Consider the following 20624-nt stretch of genomic DNA (forward strand, 5'->3'; position numbering starts at 1 on the left):
GCTTTCATCTGGATTCTCAAAGTTCAGGAGTAGCTCAACTCACCCTACAGTCTAAAAGATGAATGAGAAGAAGCGTGATTGTTGGCTTTCAATAATGATGCATGAATAAAATTTCGTAATTGGTTAACATAATCCAGGGCTGCCATGCAGCATACAATAATGCAGCAGCTTAATTAATATGCATTATGGATCATTACATTCATTGTTAGGCAAACTACTAATTACTGCACACTGAAAGAGGTTGAACTGCAGCAACACTATCCTAATGCTGCATGTGGAAAAGTCATCCAAACCACTGTGTATGATTAGAATCACAACACTGTGGAAAAACTGTGATTCAATTAAGTTTATTGCACAAAGCACTCGCCCATGTTCAAATTTTGTTTTTGGTTTGTTGGTGATTCTTTTAAACCAAATTTTCACTCTTACAAGTTTACAGCCAAAAGAGATTCAGGTAGAGACGACATATTAAATTAAAATAAGATGGGTTTAAAATGAGATATGCTTTATCCAAAAAGTATTTATTGTTTATAGTCTCGGTAGTTTACTACTACTACTACACACACACACACACACACACACACACACACACACACACACACACACACACACACACAAAAGAGAAAAAACAGGGTTGTGTGTAAACTGTGACTAAAAACAAAACAAATACAAAAAAACAAACCACAAACACACACACACACACAAAAAAAACCCTGTAAAAAGTGTTAAAAGCTGGGGTTGAATGACAGAAAATTGACAGAAATGATATGATTATTATAATTATATGAATTATGCGATTTAATTTGACATTTGTACTCACTGCATTTATTTACAGCACTAAACTAGAACTTAATAGTTCATTATTTTTTGTAGGTCTGATTTTTATTTAAAGTTAATTTTACATTTTATGTAATATGCTTTATGTGAATGATACCAACTGTAGTTCCGCTCGAGTGTATTTTTTTTTTTCACCAATATTTAGACGTTACGTACACTGAAGCGGAACTACATGCAGTCATATTTTGACACGTCAGCTGTAGGCGCCGGACACATTTGTAAGCTGTACTTGTCGCATTTCCTTGCTCGGCTGTATTGATGTCCACCGATGTGAGAGTTATAAGTGAAACGCTTTTCATTTCCTTGTGTTTTCTCGTCTTTATGAAGATGTCTCTTACCTCTGAATGAAAAAACTGAATGAGCTGATTTTTCCGTTGATTAATTCTGTGATTCAACCGCCTGTGTTTTATGATCTGGCATGCTGCCATCACCAGGTATGTCTAAATTCACGTGTTTCACCTTTTCAATTTACATGTGCTTTGTATGTATTTGAAAACGTCTTATATTGATTTGATGTGTTTTATTTCTACTTTTCTGTAACACTTGATAGTTTTCAGATGAGAGCGGGACCCTGCGTGTTATTGTACTCTGAATATATTGAACCTTAGCATCTCCATTGGACTTATTTCTCTTTACTGTACCCTTATTTATCATAGATCAGGGTTTAACTTAGTTTGATTTTGATTTTTTGTGATTCCATGCAGTCGTCAGTTCTACCTTCAACCCCAACAATGAGTGACTGCCACAGTTTATGATTAATGCAAAGTATTTGCACAGGCGCACTGGTATGTGGTCATCTTTTTTCTGATGTGTTGCCATGTGCATGCAGCGTAATTTGAACGTTATTCACAAACTCACTTTCTCGTCTTCATCAGAATTGTTCAGTCCAAGGAATTCCCCATTTCATTGTTTGTTGCTCACTGCACCTTTTCACTGCTTCTCCATTGCATATTAAAATAATATAAACCTATCTGCTTTGATCAGCATGATTCTGCTTCCCATAATGCTGTCACTGTACAAACTAAATGATTGAAGGCATTTATAGCAGCTTCAACTAAAAATCGGTTTAGTTGTATCAGTTGTTTTCACTCATCTCCTTTTGAAGATTTGCTGATAGGACTGGAGGGTTGAGGCCCACTAATCCATTATGGAGTCCTCAAATTTAATCAGACACAAGAACGGGAGGCAGAGGAAGCAGGTGGGTGGCACCCTCCCACCTGAAAACATAAACGACATGGAGAGTGACTTCTCTGAGCCGGGGATAGAAGACGAAAGAGAGCAGGGTTCTCTTCTGCTGCGAGGGTCGCCTCGCAGGTCTGGGATACGCGGCGAGCTGGGGAATGTGTCGCTGCTTCTATTTCTCTATGTGCTGCAGGGGATTCCTCTTGGACTGGGTGGAAGCATCCCTCTGATTTTGCAGAGTAAGAATGTCAGCTACAAAGACCAAGCCTTCTTCAGCTTTGTCTTCTGGCCATTTAGTCTCAAGCTTTTGTGGGCACCCCTGGTGGACGCTCTGTACTTCAGTAGGTTTGGTAGGAGGTAAGAAATACATCTGGATGCTGATTACCCTGATGTTTTAATCTGTATCCATGTTATTACACTTCATATCTCTAGACTGCGCTTCCTTCTCCTAATTATGTCTTCCTCATGTTTCTGCAGAAAGTCATGGCTGGTGCCCACACAGTACCTCTTGGGCCTCTTCATGCTCTACCTTTCTGCAAAGGTTGAGTCACTGCTGCAGAGTAAGGGAGGACCAGATGTGGTTACGCTTACTGCTGTCTTCTTCATGCTTGCCTTCCTGGCAGCCACACAGGTAAGCTTCTTTAAACACCATGATACAGACAGATATTTAGATCGATAAATAAAAGGCGTTTCCTTTCTTTACCTCCTTGTTATTTAAGGATATAGCTGTGGATGGCTGGGCACTGACTATGTTATCCAGAGAAAATGTGGGCTATGCATCTACATGCAACTCTGTAGGCCAGACAGCTGGCTACTTCCTGGGAAATGTGCTCTTTCTGGCTCTGGAGTCTCCTGACTTCTGCAACAAATACCTCAGAATAGTGCCCAAAGACACCGGCATTGTTACCTTGTCAGGTACTTTCTATCCATAACCCCTAAAAAAAAAAAGTCAAATATATTTCTGTTGGTGAATAAACAGCAGTTTTGGTCTTTTGTTTCCTCCGGTGCAGATTTCTTGTTCTTTTGGGGTGTGGTATTCCTGATTTCCACCACTCTGGTTGCCATCTTTAAAAGGGAAAATGTACGTGGCAGAAGAACGACTACCACCCCGGAGGAAACACAGGGTGTCATGGAAACCTACAAGTTGCTATTATCCATCATCAAGATGCCAACAGTCTTTACCTTTTGTCTCCTGCTTCTCACTGCTAAGGTAATTGGTCACTATTGGATACATGAAGGTGTCACTTTTGGATATTTGCCAGGTGGAAATGTAATTTTTTCCACTCTCTTTGTGTTTCAGATGGGTTTCTCTGCAGCAGATGCGGTTACAGGTCTGAAGCTGATGGAGGCTGGAGTTCCCAAAGAGCAGCTAGCATTGCTAGCAGTGCCCATGGTACCTCTCCAGATCTTCCTGCCAGTGGTCATCAGTAGATACACAGCAGGGCCCAGACCTCTGGACATCTTCTACAAGGCCTTCCCATTTAGGTGGTAACGCATTCTGCACACACTACGCACACATTCAGTAAACAGAAAGCTAAAACGATCTTGTTCTGTGCTGCAGGCTGCTTATCGGATTGGAGTTTGCTCTGCTAGTGTGGTGGACTCCCAGCGTAAAACAAGAAGGAGCCTTCCCAGTTTACTACTATGCCGTAGTGCTGCTCAGCTATGCATTGCATCAGGTTTGCAATTTCTTTGCTGTTCTTATTTTCTAGTCCAGAGTGCTACAGTGTCTTCCAGCTTACTGCCTCTGTGAAAAGACTACTAGCCGCTGTAGTCAAAAGAAGACTCTTATTTCCATCTGCTGTAATTGATATCAGGCAGTGTGGCTCTGTTGTGGCAGAGCAGGAGCAAGAGCCCAGCACATAACAGAGCAGCCATCAATGCCAACAGGGACTGATTAGGTTATACAGAGCATGAAAACAGAAGCTGAGTGGAGATGGGTTGCAAAGCAGCATCAAGATATGCAGAAAATGTATGCAGGTTAACAGTAGAGTGGCTTAAACATTCACTTGGGGAGCAAAAGGCCGCTGGTCAAGTCCACCGACAGAGACACTCCCCTCTGCGGCTGTCAGGAAGGGCATCCGACATGCAGAGCTTGCCCCCTTGTGACAAGGATGTGCTGGATGAGAAGTTCCAGGTGAATCATTAGCTGATTTGCCAGTTGAGGATTTGATGGCCTACCTGAACAAACACTATACAGGACTGCAGTCCTTTAGAAATTTGCCAACAAAACTGAATTAATAAGATAATTAAGCAAGAAAAATCAGGTTATAGTAGACTGAAAGAACTTTGTTAACCTTCTGTTTTTTGTTTATTATTCTCCAGGTGGCGTTGTATAGCATGTATGTGGCCTGCATGGCTTTCCATGCCAAAGTGAGTGACCCCCTTATCGGCGGGACCTACATGACCCTGCTGAACACGGTCACTAACCTCGGAGGAAACTGGCCTTCCACTGTGGCTCTGTGGCTGGTCGATCCGCTGACCTCTAAGGAATGCCAGGGGGCTGCTGGGCAGAGCTGCGGCTCTTCTGAAGAGGCTCTGGTAAGTGATCAGACGATGAGGATGGGGCAAGATGGTGTGTGTGTTCTCTTCTATAATGCTCTAAAAGTTCAAATAATTCTTTCTCCCATGTTCAAACCTCTAGCTGTGTGTGAAGGAAGGCGGCGTCTGTGTGACGACACTGGACGGTTACTACGTGGAGTCTGTGGTCTGTGTTGTGATGGGTTTAGCCTGGTGGGTGTGGTTAGGGAAGAAAATGAGGCGTCTGCAGGAGCAGAGCCCGGCTGCATGGAAGTGCAGAGTGAACTGAGGAGAACGCACGATCAGCTACACCGCAGGCACTCTTTGGTTCACTCGACCTTCATTTACTACACCAAAAACTGCTGAACTACTTCCATCCTCATACATCCCGTGTCTCCGGCCCTGCTCTAGCTGCTACATTCAGAAAGCATTTACCCCCACGCTTTGCTTCTGTCACGCTGAATTATACATACGTGAAGATATTCACTATTTTTATCTTTTGTCATTAATCTCACTAATAGTAAATGATATTGTACTCAAAACTGAAACAACCCTCAGACTATAGTTACAAAGTTATCTTGATTTGGCTCTCATATATATCCTGCTGCTTGAAATCGCTTAACCAAAAAGAGCTCAGTCAAAGATTAGGTCATGTTTTGGGTTCGTTTAAACGTGCTCGGATGGCCAGGCTATGCTGCTCTGCGCAGTTTTTCTTTTTTTTTTTTTTTTTTTTACCCCAAATGGCAGAAGCACATCATCCTTTCTAAACCTTTCACAGAAGAAATCTTGTAAAGGAAGAACTTTAGACAGACTCGTTCACCTGCCACACCTTTGTTTGGTCTACGTTAAAAGGATACTCGAGGGAAAGACAGTCAGGATACGCAGAAGCACTAAATCTGACCTAAGTATATGCAGTTTAACTCAGTCCGTGTAGTAATCCAGCTAAATTACCTCCCTCTCAATATTTTCTTAAAATTACTTTCTGAGTAGGTTTTTTTTCCAGTAAAGTAATTTGTGCCTTATTTAGCTTTTAAGTCTTTAAAAAAAACAAACCACCGCTTAGTCTGAGCTGCACTGTAGTTAAAAAATGAAGGCAGGGAATATTAGTTATTTGCAGATGAAGTTACAATGAAGAATACTCGTTTTCACAAATCTACTGTCATTTAGAAAGCTGCACTTAATGATATGGCTGCTTTCATACGCCAGTTATTTTTCTGATTGGGCAGCTAAGTGCATATTCCTTACGAAGACTCTAAATTGCATACTGCGAACCATCTGTGGTTACATGAAGTGAGATATGTGAGATCTAAACTGCTTTATAAATGTGTTTCTTAAATAAGGACCAATTAAAAATGGAATTGCATTGTTGGTCAGTGCCACTCTTCACTGTTGGACCATTTAGGTTTTTAGTAGTCTGCCAGGTAAAGGTGTTTTAAGCTTCCAAAGACAGCTGGTGTGATTTTTCACCGGACAGTATACTTGGCATGCTTCAGTATTCAGCTAGGCCCCAGATAATAATAGACTGCATTCCCCCGATTTATAGATTATTGATGCAGCACATATTAAACCTGATGTAGGCATTTAACTATATCGTCCGTCTGCATTTGCAGTGCATATCGAGGATCTCTTAGCTGAGTGCACCTGCTGGGACAGTACGGTCAGCTTTTGCTATAATAAATTTGTGGTCACTTAGAAAGGTCCTTGTTTTTGCAGGAAAAGCACTTTTTTTTCCATCTAACTTGAAAAGAAAAATAATTTTTAGACATCTTCACAGCATCCTTGTTTGTTTGAATAAGTTTTTGTGCTACAGTGTGTACTACTCCCTTCTCAAACAAGCACAGCCTAGCTCTCATGGCCCAGAAAAATGGCGTTGGTCATTGTTAGTCAATGGTGCTAGCTTCAGTTATCATGCAAATGTAGCCGAGATGGAAGAAGTCCCTTGGATGACCCCAAAAATACAGCTTCCAGATTAACGGAATCAACTTTCTGGGATTTACTTATCTGGATGATTGAGCATGGATCAAGACAGTGTAGCTCTGATGAGTACTTTCTAACTAAGCGGCCAATCAAGGACCAGTGAGACATCTGTTTTGTTCTTTTGAAAGCTAGACCCACTGATGTACTCGTACTCAGCTGTGCACAGAGGTCTCTCACTCCTCTTTCCATTACACTCAGCTCTTTGAAGGGAGTAGTACACATAGTTGCATTAAAACCATTTTGAGACTATAAGTAACACTAAACTAGCCAAGTGTTTTTCAGCTGTGACAGCATCACTGGAAAAAGTTTATTTTTTTTTATCATCAATCAGCTTTTTTGACACATTTGTGAACACTGGAATACAGCATTGATGGTTGGTAAAAATGTCCTCTATATGCCTGTGTAGATATTCCACTGAAAATTATGTTTATGAGAAATTATTATATAATGCTTCATTTGAAGAGCCATACACAGATATGCTTTCCTTAAAAAAATGTTTCAATGTGATCTCACAAGCCCAAGAGTGGAAGTGTATCTCTTTGGCAGGTGGTTCATTCCCAAGTTTTTATCATTACATATTTGTAGCAGGCAGATAAGGGTTTTACTTTCCGTTGCCTGTAAGGAAAAAGAATTTAATGGCCACCAAACAATTCAGATCTCAGACCAGCAGCCTTTGGAGTGCAACTTGACGAGCGTGTTTTTTCTGATGTTTTTCATACTGTACACACATTCATGAATGAATTTCTCTGAAACCAGCACTTGAAAGTCCGACTGTGTCAGATAGGAAAGCAGAAGTGCACAATCAGGGTTCGTGTGAGGGTACGGCTACCTTTGAACTCAAATGGTTTTGTAAACTGTATGTTTTTATGTTGTTGTTTTTTTTCCACGTCTTTGTTCAGTCCCTCATAGTTTACATTAAATGAACTACTTCAAATGACCGTGGGGCCTTTCATGTTCATTTGTGGCCACGTTTTTTTTTTGTTTTTTTTTTAAACAGCTGAGATTCAGCTTTTTCAGCATTATCAGGGCGCTGTGATTGTTTTGATTTTGTTTGGGAATCAGTGAAGTTTTTTAGTAGAGGTTTCAGATTATTTCCTGATAAGCTAGTCTTTGAGTGGTAAACTACTCCATCTTTAAAAGAATTATAATTTTTTTTTAATTACTTTAGTTTTTGTTTTTTTTACTTTGCACCTTTTGTGTTTGTGATGAGTTCAAATCTCCAGTTACAAAAGAAAAGGAAACAGGACTGATCAGATGTCTGGTGATACATTCAAATGTGCTCGCAGCACAACTTTGTAATTAAACGATATGCAAACATACGAGGTCTCCCGGTGCTTTTCTTGAAATTAAAACACGACACGGCAGTTTGTATTTCTTTTACAGTTTATTTATAATTTTTCTTGCTTTCCAAGACTTCTAAAATGTTGCTCCTTAACAAGTTAATGCAGAGGCAAGGAGGCTGTAAATGCTGCTCCAGGCTTTTGGAGCATAAAAACGGCAGACAGTCCAGATCAACTGGTGCCGCAGTCTCCGATGTGAATCATTCCACGGGTCAGGTGAGGTCCGACGTCCTGAAAACAGCAGGGGCGCAGCATCTCCTGCTGGGTGTAAGACTGAGGAGGGAGGGTCAAAGAAAGCAGCACCGAAATCAGTTTGATGTTTTGTGTGACGGTAGGGGAAGAGACAGTGGTTCACGCTAATGCTGAATGAGGCTCGTGCACCTGGTGACGTGCCGGCTAACCCCACTGATGCAACCCATAGTGTGGTAGTGCCTGAAGAGTGGATAACTGAGGGAGGGATCCCACGCCAAATGAACCATGTCACACGTCATCCATAACACTGAGGCTCAGATTGTAAAAGTCAACAGGGGTTTTACTCCTTTGAATCGAGGCTCTCTGGTTCATCGTTGATGTGTTTATTAAGACAAAGCTATATTCATCATCACCAGAGCCGCCTCTTATCTGCTACTCAAAGAAAATTTCCTTAATCCTTCTTTTTTTTAAAAATAAATTCATACCTTTTCACTCAGAGACAGGAAGCGTTTTATCTGAGAAGTCCTTTCCAAATTCTTCCAATAGAAGAAGCTCGCCTCCCCCCACTTTTAAACAGCGTAAAGCACTTTGGATATCTTCTAGCCGACTGCATTTCAGTTTGAGTTGCTTGCATACCGTGAGACACGTTACAGGCTGCAGCTCCTCCAAGCATCTCCTGTTGTAGTCCATTTGAGCGGGGGTGGGGTCGGGGTAGAAGACGAAGGTCAACAGACCTGAGGTGTCGGAAGTGGTGAGACGTGATATCGTTGGTAGCACTTAACCATAGCACGCCGGAGTCCCAAATGCACGCACAAACTGCAGGTTCTGACAGTATATGTAGTGTGTGGATGTGCAATTTTGGATTTTCATTGTCTCTAGCATCCATTTCTTTTTGCTTTGTTTCTTAAAAAAATAGTGGGAGGAAGAAAAAAAAACAGTCAAGAAATATACTCTCCTAAACAGTGGCGGCGGGGTCATAGGTTCATACGTAGATGCTCGGGCCGTTTGGCCATGACAGGATAGGCTTGCTGCTTCATCTGAGCAAGGTTGATCCCAGCAGGCTGACGGATGGGGAGAGGGGCCGAGGCCTCGGCGCTGGTTGTGATGTCCATCTGCTCTGGGGTGGACAGTTCCATGGCCTGGTCTTGAGGAGACTGGAGGACACCGGGTCCACCGCTGGGAACGAGGGGGCTCCGATGCCAACAGTGCCCCCCTGAAAACTTGACCGGGCTGAAAGCACAGAGGAGAAACAGGTGAATGATGAAAAACAGCAGATTGATTATTTTCTGCATTTTAACAGCAGAAAAAGGGCAAAATTCAGACAGTGACAAGAACTTCAAGTGATTTTATCAGCTGAACTGACGAAATATTGTGATGGAGAACAAAAAAAAAGATTATTGATCGCAACACCTTGTACACAGTGATCTATAGAGACAGATGTTTCTTTACTGTCTGAGGGAGAATCTCAGGAGTGTGGAGTCGAGCAGATGAGATGGAGAACATCACTAAGTTTGCTCAGACATCCTGCCCTTCACTGGTTTAAATATGCAGACTGGTACAAGATCCAGCATCTTGCGGCACACACTGAAAGATCTGAGCTTCCTCAAAAACCAGAGAGATCTGAGAAAAAGTATTTGTACCCTGGAGAATCAGCAGGATTTCAGCACCGACTACTGTCAAAGTGTGGTGTGATCTTCATCTAAGTAACAGATGCAGTCTTAAAACCATCAGACTAAACTAACACACAGGTGGTCAGCTGGACCTTTCATGTCTTTATTGAACTCACTGAGTAAAAACTGACTCCAAGCTGGAAAAACACAGTAAGTTCTTGAATTTAGGAACTTATAGAAACTCCTTCGGGAGCAACAACCTGATGTTTCATGCAGCTCATGTCACAGTCACTTAGGTCAGGACTGACTTGTGTTCTCCTTCAGCCTCTCCTGAGCTTCAGGCCGACTCACCTTGGGACATGCAGGACTTATGATCTGCTGCCTCTTATCACAGGACATCATGCCACTAATTTTTGTAATAAAAGCACCACAACTTACAAAATAAAATGTTAACTATATTTATTTTAACTTATTTTTAAGCTAATTGCCAACTGAGAATCTGCACTATATCTAAAGACCATAAGTGATCATTTTATCCAAAAAACATACTTTTAGTGCGGTATGATATCTGGCAAATGTTACTTCTGTATGAAAAGCATTTGTACCAGAGGCATCAGCCTGAGGATCGTCCGTCGCAACACAAACATGCTCGTTTCTCACGCTGACATTACCTGAGCGGTGTCCTTGGGCTGTCCGTGATGCGTCGGGGTGAGCGGATTTTTGGCTCATACGAGAATTTTTCTTTGATGTTTTCCAGGACCGATGGAGCGATATACGTGAAACCCTAAATCGCAGGGAAAGAAACAGGTCAGGGGAGACGAAGTCGTGTTCAGGACAAAACTAATGAGAGGAATCCTCGTTTACTACCGAGCCAAGTGCAGCGACTGTCAGTCTCAGATTTATTTCTGCCCTGTGATAATTAATAATCTTTACAGTTTACCATTAAATCCTAAAACAACTGAGAAATCATTAAGATGACACCTTACTGTCCTCCTTTGAGCCTTAAGAGATGCTGCATATGGACTGAGTACTGAAAACTCTAACAGAGCCTGAGTCAGAAGTTACCAGGAAGGCTTGATTGGCGCTCTCACTGAGGGTCGAGTCATCCGGGCTATCGACGGGCGTCTGACTGGTGAACTTTGAGTCAAACTGACTCACGTCGTCAGCCGATTGCTGCGAAGACAGAAGAGAGGACACGCAGGTGAGGGAGTACAGCAACACGAGCACGTCTGAAACAGGAGAGGTTGCGATTCCCGAAACGTAGGACTTCTTGCAGTTTCCCGCTCGAGTACTCACCAGAAAAGGCTTGAAGGGAGGCTCCACTTTCCGAGCCAGCAACTCCTCCCAGTTGATGTGTCGGAAGAAGGTATGACCCTATGGCACAACCACGCACAAAGCGCAATGAACAGATGGAATATGTGTGCTCTGCATCTATAGATAAGCACTGAGTAGTTCATGGCAGAGCTGGTGCGACTCATCACCGACATCCAGCTGCATATTCTCACCTGCACCTCTGCAGCGTCTCCTGCTCCCGCTCCCAGGCGCGATGAAGCGTTTCTCTTTAGCAACTGCAAAAAAGGAAGAAATAAAAATAAGAAGACAATAACAAGACGAACTAACAGGAGGGGAAAAAAACAACCTCTTGATACCTTTTTTAGGAGGTCTCGAGCTTCATGTGTGAGGTACGGCGGGAGGCTGAGCTTACACTTCAGGATCTTGTCAATTGTCTTTTTTCGGTTTTCACCAGTGAAAGGCGGCTGCAGTAAAACATGGAGCTGAGGTTACTCTACCGTCGCTAATGCGGATTCATATTTATAACAGTCCATTAATAAGAGCCAATGAGAAAGCTTTTTTTCTTTCCAGGCTGTTAATGTTTAACTGACCGCTCCTGTGAGCATGTCGTACATCAGAGCGCCCAGACTCCACCAGTCCACCGCTCTGTTGTGCCCGCTTCTCATGAGGATCTCTGGAGCCCTGTGATAATGCGAGTGCTTATTACTGGTGCAGCAATATTACTTAGCAAAGATCATCAAGCGGCCACGAAGAGCGACTCTCATTGCTGGATAAGAGATTAATTAAAAACAAGAAGTGTACTCACATATATTCAATGGTGCCACAGAAAGTGTGCGTGACCGTGCCGTCGTGAATGGATTCTTTACACAGCCCGAAGTCTGTCAGCTTTACGTGACCTTTGAGGAAAACATTAGCCTCACATTAACATATACATTGAAAAAGAGCTGCCATTATAAATCTTAAGGTCATTTTTGATTTTTTTAGCCATTTCCCATCTCACCTTGGCTGTTAAGCATGATGTTCTCGGGCTTTAGGTCTCTGTAGATGATGCCCTTCTGGTGCAGGTGACCCAGAGCCATGGAGATCTCTGCCAGGTAAAAACTAAAGAAAGAGAAAAACTTTAAGCCGGTCTGAGGTCCACATTGCATCTGAGCCATCAGACAAGAAAAGACAAAGCATATATTTTGCTGCTTATGCTTATCTGCAGTGTAACAGAACTAATGAACTCATTCAGACTGTCGACATCTATAACAGAGGTCTCTGAGATATTACATCATCTTTAAACAATCCGAACATTTCATCCTGCAATCTGTGTTTCAGTGCGTCGTCATGCTCACCAGGCTGTGTCTTCCATGAAGATGCCCTCTCTCTCCAGCTGCATAAAGAGTTCTCCTCCTGCACAGGTGAACACATGTTCATGCTACTAACAGCCATATATGCACACTCCTAAATGTCTGACCCGTGTGGAACAGCCGAGTAGAAAGAAGAGGTGACAGTCAGGTTCTCGTGTCCGATAGATGCAAACGTTTCTGCTCGGGAATCTAAACCACAATTATGTGACTCACACTACTCGTATATTAACCTCCATAAACCTTTACGCCTCCATCGCACCGAGACGGGCGAGGGAAATTGCTGTGACCCCTCACACTAACCCCTGCACATTAACTGTTTGGGACACTCCTCTCTGGCCTCACGGCGAAATGAAATAGTATAACATTATCTAATATCAGACACATTAGAGATAAATCCATGATTAACCAGACAGCTACAGTGTAACGGATGTGTGCATTAGATCCTGTTACATACAGTTTGAAGACAGCGTGAGAGCACTCTGGAGAGATGAGAGAGTGAAGAAGGAAAAAGAAAAAGGGTGGAAAATAAAATGCAAAGAACTCTGATTTCAGTGTATTTACAATATTCAGATCTGATGTTTACACTGAACCTGGTTTCTTCCTGTTAAAAGGGAGTTTTTCCTTCCCACTGTCACCAAAACACTTGCTCATAGGGTTGAGGGGGTCATATGATTGTTGTAGTTATATTTCTGGTAATTTTATATTTTATCTGGTGCGAGGTTTCAGAGGGGTTTGAGGTTGCGACGTAAGGTAAATTGCGTAGATTTCCCATTGAAGCATAAATCCCCTGTAAGACGCATCTATGTGCCAATTTTGGTTGCTCAACTCGTGCTGGTTTTTAGGAGGAGCTCACAGGCAGACAGAGATTTCACGTATATAGTAAGATACAAGAAGAGTGCCTGCTAGGAGCCATGTTAATGCTCTGTATATGTGAGTGTACTGCTTCCACTGACCACTCAGATACTCCAGGATGAGGTATAGCTTCCCTCCCGTCTGAAAGGCGTAGATGAGATCGACAATGAAGGGATGCTTTACTTCCTCCAGGATGTTCCTCTCCGCCTTGGTGTGGGCTGTGTCCTTGGCGTTGCGCACAATCATAGCCTGCAAATGAACAAATCGACATTATTTAAGAAGCAGACACAGCAGCATTATATGCAGCATATTTTTGGTCACTGCCTGTTTGTCCCACGTGACTAATACAGAGAAAATAACAAGACTTCACTGTAAGACTCAGGGCTTCAGCTTAGTCATCAGCAGTACGGTGGGCAGAACAACTCAAAAGCTTGACCAACAACACGCCACCAATCCAGGCGACACAGAGACACTATATATGTATGTGAGTCACAGTGTAAGTAAAAGATAACATTTTACACAAGTGGCTAAATTTGTACCCCGAAAATAAACGACAGCGTGGATGTTCTTAGTTTGAAAAGCTGCTTCTGTGTCCATTAAACACTTAAGTTCCTCAAAATAAAATGCTGTAACATCGGATTTTGCAATATGAAAGTAAAATTAGCAAAGCGTGCCCATCATATTTGATATCTTGCACAGACAGAACTCAGTCAATTCACTGCTGTCGCCAGGAAGTGCGAAACCCTTTAAAGTAAAAACATTTTGCATTTGGCTGCCGAGTTGGATCACATGACACAACCAGCTGGATAGTGCAGTACTTAACAAATGTATTAGTGTAATGTTTATGTCAGAGCTGGCCTAAAGTTAAAAGTATTTGTAATTACATTACTAATGTTGTAGTAATGTAATGGTTAATCCACTAGTACGTGCAAACCCTTTAACTGGAATTATATTTTTAATGTTTGAACATAATTATTGTTGTTAGGCATGAATTTTTAAGTTTACTATTTTACAATGAAGCAGAAAATATAGAAATAAAGAATAAACAGTAAAGCACATTTCTATTATGTTTCATTGAGATGACAAATTACAGTTATTTCCTTGTATTCGTGGACAGAAACATTCGTTTTAGTGGTTGAATGTCATGTATCAAGTCCAGTGTGCTGTCTCTGTTCTTCTGTTTGTCAGATAAATAATACCAAGGTTTGGGGTTTTCTTAAAGAGATATTTGTGTTTTCTTGTTTTTAATCAGCACGTGCTGAGTGGTGTCTCACTATGATCAAGCTTTTGAGTCTTTTGGTCTTCCATATGAAAGCAGCAGAATCACATTTCATTATTATTATTCTAAGTCTACTTTAATAAGTTTAGCAAGTCAGATCAATCACCTGGTAGCTTATAAACTAAACCAAAAAACATGCATTAAAATACGCGCAGCCCTACCGGAGTACACCGGGAATCATTATGTGCACAGAGAGAAGAAAAGCACTCTTCCTTCACTCTTCTTTTTGTTTACTAAACACTTTTGTCAGAAGGCCAAAAAGCTGTTTCAGCACTGCGTGAAAGACCAATGAGAACTGGCTGATTTGTGCAATTTAATGTGAATTTCCAGCTCTTCTCACTTCTTCCAACTAGTCTACTAACACGTGCTTATGAAGCATCTCAGAAGTCCGCAGTCCAACCTCAGGACTTTGAGCCTTTTCCCTCTCTCACTCTCACACATGCAGCCCTGAATCAAAGTTCCAACTAGAGAGTAAAGGAGAAATTATATGACGGTTTTATGGCAGTCGAGGCTGAAACATTAACACACAGGATGATGACGATGCGTTCAGCAGTTCAGCTATCACGTTCAAAACACTGACAGGCTGAAGCAAACGCGACTACTCTGGATTTTATACGGTGCTGTACTAAAGTCTTAAGCCAACTCTCTTTTCTTTACATCTTACTAAGAGAACAGGAAACAGATGCAGCAAGTTATTGAAACACGAAAAGCAGAGTTTGTACAATTCTAACAAGCTTTGAAGTCAACTACTTTTATCCTTTAACACAGGCTGAACTCAGTTAGGAAAGCTGTCGTGTCGTTTCTTTAAGTAGTCTTCAGGAATAGTTGTCCAAACTTCTTGAAGGACATTCAAAGCTCTTCTTTGGATGTTCTCTGTCAAGATGATCACACACAGCTTCAGTAATGTTGAGGTCCGGCATCTGGGGAGGCCAATCCATGACTGAGAGTATTGCTGGATATTTTCCTATTTCTCATGGACATGACTTTCAGATACTATTCATCTGCTTTGGATATTTTTTTAAGGCCTGTCGCATCTTCTTTTTTCCCCCATTTGCCAAGTTTCCTCAAATTTTTTGAAGGACACACTGAACACCATGCCAAGATATGCCAAGTTTTCAACCAAACCTATTTTATGCCTGTCAGCTTGATATATCTTTGTAGATTCACCTTAAGAGATGTGCTTTTGTGACAGGCTACTAGCAGCAAAGTGCCTAAAGATACTACTTGAATGATTCAGTTTAGTGTTAAAGAACGTGGTTTACCAGCCTCGAGAACTATTCCTCAAGCCCACTTTAAAAATAACAAGAAGGTCATTTAAAAGTCATCCCAGTGGAAGCAAGATATGAGGGGTTACTCAGGACTTTTACACAGTACTCTACATACGCATATGTGTTTTCTAATGAAGCTATAGGTTCAAAGGGACACATTTGGCAAATGAGTGGATTGAACATTCTCACGTGTTTTGTATCGACGCATTTGGTTTGCTTTGATTTTTCTTTGAGAAAATACTGAAAACAAACCAAACCACAGGAAATAGCTCCAAGTTTAAAACTGATTCGAGTCAATGAACAACAGGTGTGAAAACGCCCCAAGTTGTGAATCACTGCTCAAACTTTATCGGATTGTTTTAAATTAAGAAGAATATCTAAGCTTTTCCTTCACTGGACATGAAATCTGAATGGAAGTTTTATGTAAGTGCGATCTCTGGAAAATTCTGGTATTTAACTCAAATTCTGCATTCATACAGTGATCTCTTTCCACATGGAGGGAACAACTGGCAGGTTAGGACAGACCAACGTGCGATGATAAACTGTAGTTTAAGAAAATAAATGTATGCAGCTGGGAATTTTGGGCAAGTCAGGACTGATTTCATACCTTGAGATGCTTCATAAAGATGAAACCTGGCCTCTATCGCCACCCTACAGCCCCGTATCGGAGCTGTGCCGCTGCCTTAAAGCCAAGGGGTTTAAACAAATAACTGAAACGTGGCAGTTCTTTAATGTGTCACTAGGGTCACGTAAGCCAATAAAGCAGAAGCAGTGTGAGAATCGAGCAGTGTCTAATGGGCTGAGGCAGAGTGTTTTAAGTGCCAAGGCTGCAGCAGAGCAGAGCTGATGGCAGTCTACCAACTAGCAGTGAAATCTTACCCGGCCACAGGCTTCAGAGGCAGCCAATGTTTGCAGACCAAAGCATCGTAATGTTTAATGGCAAACATGCAGCTGTGTTCATATAAAACATAATGAGAGGCGCTCTAATTGATGAACAGGATTGTGTGTTCCGGAATTGGTGAAGGGTAACATAGCAAAGAAAAGGGGAAGAAATGTACCTTTTTTAAAACTTTCATGGCAAATATTTTGCCCGCTGCAGCGCCAACAACCTTTCGAACTTGAAAAACCTGCCCAGGGAGGAAAGGGATCAACATGTCAAAAAGATGCGCTTTAAGAAATGCGGGTCAAAGCAATAACAGACGCCACATCACAGACACCAAATAAAAGAGAGCGCTTTGTCAAGGCAATGATTACCTTTCCGTAGCCACCCTTCCCCAGGACGCGCAGCAGCTCGAAGCACTCCGGTCGGATGTTCTCTGTGCCCTGATTGACGTTGTCCTCGGATATCTCGATCTTCTCGCAGTCATCCATGTTGCTGCAGTGAGACATGTTCGACTTTCTATTATGCCCGTGCCTCTTTTTGACCTCTTTGGTTATAAAAATCTCACAAAAGTCAAGTTTTAAAAACTTACAACTCAATGCACTGCTCCATGAGATCAGCGATTTGACCCTGGGAGAAAAAGAGGAAAACAAAACAAAGTTGTGAAGGATTTTTCTTAGTTTTTGTCATGAACAGAATCCACAGCAGCCATGGTGTAAATGGTAAATGAACTGGTACTTATCAATAGCGCCTTCCTACTAAAGTTCTTCAAAGTGCTTCTTTCTACACGTCTTATTCATCCAATCACACACGGGACTATTCACTATCCCCAAGTGCTTTTTCTAACACTCACACTCTGATGGATGCACCCAGGGAAACTTTCAGTTGGCCCAAGGATACATTAATATGTGGACTGAAGGCGCTTGTGACAGAGCCATCGGTTTTTAAGGCTTTCTCTCAGCTTTTAACTTCATAAGGACATACCCAGTCCTCTAAGTAACAACTACAATAAAGCATTTCTAACACTGAGCTTAGCAGCATGCAGGGCAACAGCTGTTTACATTTAGAGCTTACTTGTTTCATCAATAAATTCTTGTGAATTCAGTTACTCAGCAGCTCTTTTGAATATTGATTAATGCTTCCAATCAATCTTTAGCAAAAAATACCAAACATTTTCTTCTCACAGCTTCTCCACTTGCTGGTTTTCTTGCCTTGCAATCAGTAATAACTGATCTACAACTCACTTAAATAATCACTCACGAAAACAGTAAATATTTATAGCAGTACCTAAATTATAGCCTCTTGCACAATAGCCTTAATAAAAAAAATCTTCCTCTTTAAAGAGACTGATGTGACCTTTCAGCAAAGCTTTCTTGATAAAGTTTACACATATAGACAGTGTGTGCTGTTTATTGCACTCTCTTCTTTTCAGCAGCTACACTTGGAAGTTTTTTTCTTGTTTTTGTAATAAGAAGCCTAGACTCTGACAGCAGCTCTTCAAAGCCCCTCATTTTAAAAATGCAGTGTATTTCTGGAGTATTGCTGCCTTTTATATCTCAGCGAGAACAGAAACAAGCGGACACTCCGGTGCACATTCCGACTCTGGCTGTCAGTCCTGCCAAAATAAACTGTTGCGCTCGGAGCCACATTTATCACTGCAGCACCTTTGGCCAAGTAAGGACGTCTTGCTCAACTCCCAACATGACAGCGCTGGGCTTTGACACAGCGTCAACACCGTGCGCATGTCATCGCCGGATCACGTTAGCATTAAAGCCGGTGACAGCTCTGTCGCGATCCCGGTCATGCTAATTAGCACTAGCTTCGGCTATGTCCCTGTGTGAAAAGGGCCTGAGCTGTCCGGCTGCAGGAGAAGGCCTGCGGGCGGCTGTCAGGCAGGCTACCAGGCTAAGCAGCTAGCTTCCGTGCGTGGAGAGTTTCTGCTGTGACAGCTTTCGCGGTAAATCGTCAGCGTCTCCCGCTAAAGTATACCTCCTCGTTCTCATCGTCGGAGACATTTTCCTCCGGCTGGTCCAAATCAATGTCAAACACTCCAGCCATGGCAGCGCTTCGCTCAGATCGCTCTGTCACACACCGCAAGAATAGCAGGAGTCCCCCACCTCATGGACAAACACACACCGCCGCCATAACCGGCTACTACACTGAGCATGCGCACTGCGGCACTCACAAAGTGGGCGGTAACCTCGTTTCATTTTGTCACAGGGCTTTGGAGCGTTTTTAGGGGTCTAAACAAAGCGCAAGCGAAAAGGGAGCGAAGGCACACACAACAGCCACCGTTCATATTTGCTGTGTGGTCGGCTGCAATGTTCGATCGCACGACAGGTGTTGTGCCAAAAAGTGATTGTCTGCCAGAAACTGATTGCCGTCCGCGGGAGCGCGCGCAGCTGCTTAAAGCTGCAGCGCCCGGATTACTTGCGTTGCCAGCTACTTCCGTGCAACTGATATAACGTGGGGGGGAAAACCCAAACACATTTATGCCTTTGTTATTAGGCAAAGGTATGCATTTATGGAGCTTTAACGTTTCTTGTAACCGAATTATGACGCTATCAGAAGGTTGCTTTCAGTGTGTAGCGCAGTCACGAATGACTACACGCATCACGATGGAATAATTAATGCCTACAGGTTTAGTATGTCTACTCTCGTTGTTCATGTTTGTTATAAGACTGTCGAATAGTAGTTAAAACAATAAAGACCTATTGTGCCAGTATCACCATGACTCTTTCTTGTTTGTGCAGAATAACGACTGAGAACATGGCATTTTAGCGCTACCAAAAAGTGATTGTGGCCTATAACTTGTCACTGAAACAATATTTCTGCTTCAAACTTGTTGGATATATTCCAGAAGGGTTACATGTGATATATTGTATCCCAAAACCTCTCCAAGAACTGCTGAATAACTTGTACAGGAACAATAACACTGATAATATGCCATTTTCAAGCTGCCAAAAAGTGATTGTGGCCTATATCTTGTCACTGAAACAATATTTCTGCTTCAAACTTGCTGCATGTCATTCTGAAGGGTCCTATGTGACACATTATATCTCAAACAGTCCCTTAGAACTGCTGGATAACCTGTAAAGGAACATTAACTTTGATAATATGCCATTTTCAGCCTGCCAAAAAGTGATTGTGGCCTATATCTTGTTAATGAAATACTATTTCTGCTTCAAACTTGCTGCATGTCATTCTGAAGGGTCCTATGTGACACATTATATCCCAAACAGTCCCTTAGAACTGCTGAATAACCATTAAGGGAACGATAAAACTGATAATATGCAATTTCCAACCTGTCAAAAAGTGATTGCCGCCTATATCTTGTCACTGAAACAATATTTCTGCTTCAAAATTGTTGGATATCCTCCAGAAGGGTTACATGTGATATATTATATCCCAAACACTCTCCAAGAGCTGCTGAATAACTTTTAAAAGAACATTAATACCGATAATATGTCATTTTCAACCTGTGCATAAAACGTCAAATTTCAAAAATGTTGTAATTCAAAAATAATACAAAAAAAGGATAATGGCCAAATGGAAACAGGTGGGAGGAGATCTGCTTAAACACATTAGGAACACCAAGTAATAGGAAAGACAAAACAAACGGTAATAAAAATGTCATTCCAATACAGCACTTATTAATTGAAATGAAAACCAAAAACAAATAACAATTACATCCAATTAAAGAAGAAACCACCAGTTAAAATAAACTAACAAATAGACCAGAAACAGGGGGTATAGCGGAAGCTCAACACCAGTAAACCATGGAACAACATATATATTAATTCTTTGCATACAGTAACTATGCTAACATGTTAGGAAACACAAAATAATTGAATCATCCTACAAAAAAATTGCAATCAAAGCTGAACTTGTGAACAACACAGAAACACACACAGCAACACGAACATAAATTAATGAATTAATAAACAAATAAACAACCAATAAATATTATAGGAGACAACGATACAAAACAAGAAACATTTCAAAAACATTGAAAAATTGACAGCGACCCTCTGACCAGCAT

General features: G+C 41.8%; 2 protein-coding genes across 6 annotated transcripts; one reads left to right on the forward strand and one right to left on the reverse strand.

The window, feature by feature from the left end:
* Window positions 1-831: 831 nt before the first annotated feature.
* Window positions 832-7454, forward strand: slc33a1 (solute carrier family 33 member 1). 4 transcript variants are annotated; one of them, XM_085245479.1, is made up of 10 exons: window positions 832-1271; window positions 1542-1622; window positions 1943-2376; window positions 2497-2650; window positions 2739-2934; window positions 3030-3229; window positions 3320-3504; window positions 3581-3698; window positions 4345-4560; window positions 4664-7454. In XM_085245479.1, exons 3-10 carry the CDS (start codon window positions 1985-1987, stop codon window positions 4826-4828), a joined length of 1626 nt encoding a protein of 541 aa, XP_085101605.1. In that variant the 5' UTR covers window positions 832-1271; window positions 1542-1622; window positions 1943-1984; the 3' UTR covers window positions 4829-7454. The 4 variants fall into 4 exon arrangements, with proteins under 4 accessions (XP_085101605.1, XP_085101603.1, XP_085101606.1 ...); XM_085245477.1 differs by having other exon boundaries at window positions 1542-2376; XM_085245480.1 differs by lacking the exon at window positions 1542-1622.
* A 427-nt stretch (window positions 7455-7881) lies between these two features.
* rps6kb1b (ribosomal protein S6 kinase B1b) lies at window positions 7882-18856 on the reverse strand. 2 transcript variants are annotated; one of them, XM_085245481.1, is made up of 15 exons: window positions 18572-18856; window positions 17175-17212; window positions 16957-17077; window positions 16761-16829; window positions 13257-13404; window positions 12289-12346; window positions 11952-12052; window positions 11757-11847; window positions 11542-11632; window positions 11308-11415; window positions 11164-11226; window positions 10955-11032; window positions 10724-10831; window positions 10330-10442; window positions 7882-9278 (listed from the first exon to the last, which is right to left on the reverse strand). In XM_085245481.1, the coding sequence occupies exons 1-15, from the start codon at window positions 18638-18640 to the stop codon at window positions 9023-9025; spliced, it is 1512 nt and encodes a 503-aa protein (XP_085101607.1). In that variant the 5' UTR covers window positions 18641-18856; the 3' UTR covers window positions 7882-9022. The 2 variants fall into 2 exon arrangements, with proteins under 2 accessions (XP_085101607.1, XP_085101608.1); XM_085245482.1 differs by lacking the exons at window positions 16957-17077; window positions 17175-17212; window positions 18572-18856 and adding an exon at window positions 16582-16592.
* Between the last annotated feature and the right edge of the window lie 1768 nt (window positions 18857-20624).

This window comes from Mchenga conophoros, linkage group LG14 (assembly GCF_057382185.1).
Source record: "Mchenga conophoros isolate Kocher_MC1m ecotype Shallow Benthic linkage group LG14, M_conophoros_male_GT1.1, whole genome shotgun sequence".
NCBI classification, from domain to species: domain Eukaryota; kingdom Metazoa; phylum Chordata; class Actinopteri; order Cichliformes; family Cichlidae; genus Mchenga; species Mchenga conophoros.

Coding starts and splice junctions, on each gene's coding strand:
- slc33a1 (XM_085245478.1), top strand. CDS start 1,985: ATGGAGTCCTCAAATTTAATCAGACACAAGAACGGGAGGCAGAGGAAG. Junction 3,505..3,580: donor TACAAGGCCTTCCCATTTAG/GTGGTAACGCAT, acceptor TCTGTGCTGCAG/GCTGCTTATCGGATTGGAGT. Junction 4,561..4,663: donor GCTCTTCTGAAGAGGCTCTG/GTAAGTGATCAG, acceptor TCAAACCTCTAG/CTGTGTGTGAAGGAAGGCGG.
- rps6kb1b (XM_085245481.1), bottom strand. CDS start 18,640: ATGGCTGGAGTGTTTGACATTGATTTGGACCAGCCGGAGGAAAATGTC. Junction 12,053..12,288: donor TTCATGGAAGACACAGCCTG/GTGAGCATGACG, acceptor CTCTTTCTTTAG/TTTTTACCTGGCAGAGATCT. Junction 11,227..11,307: donor CTCGAGACCTCCTAAAAAAG/GTATCAAGAGGT, acceptor CCTTTTTTGCAG/TTGCTAAAGAGAAACGCTTC.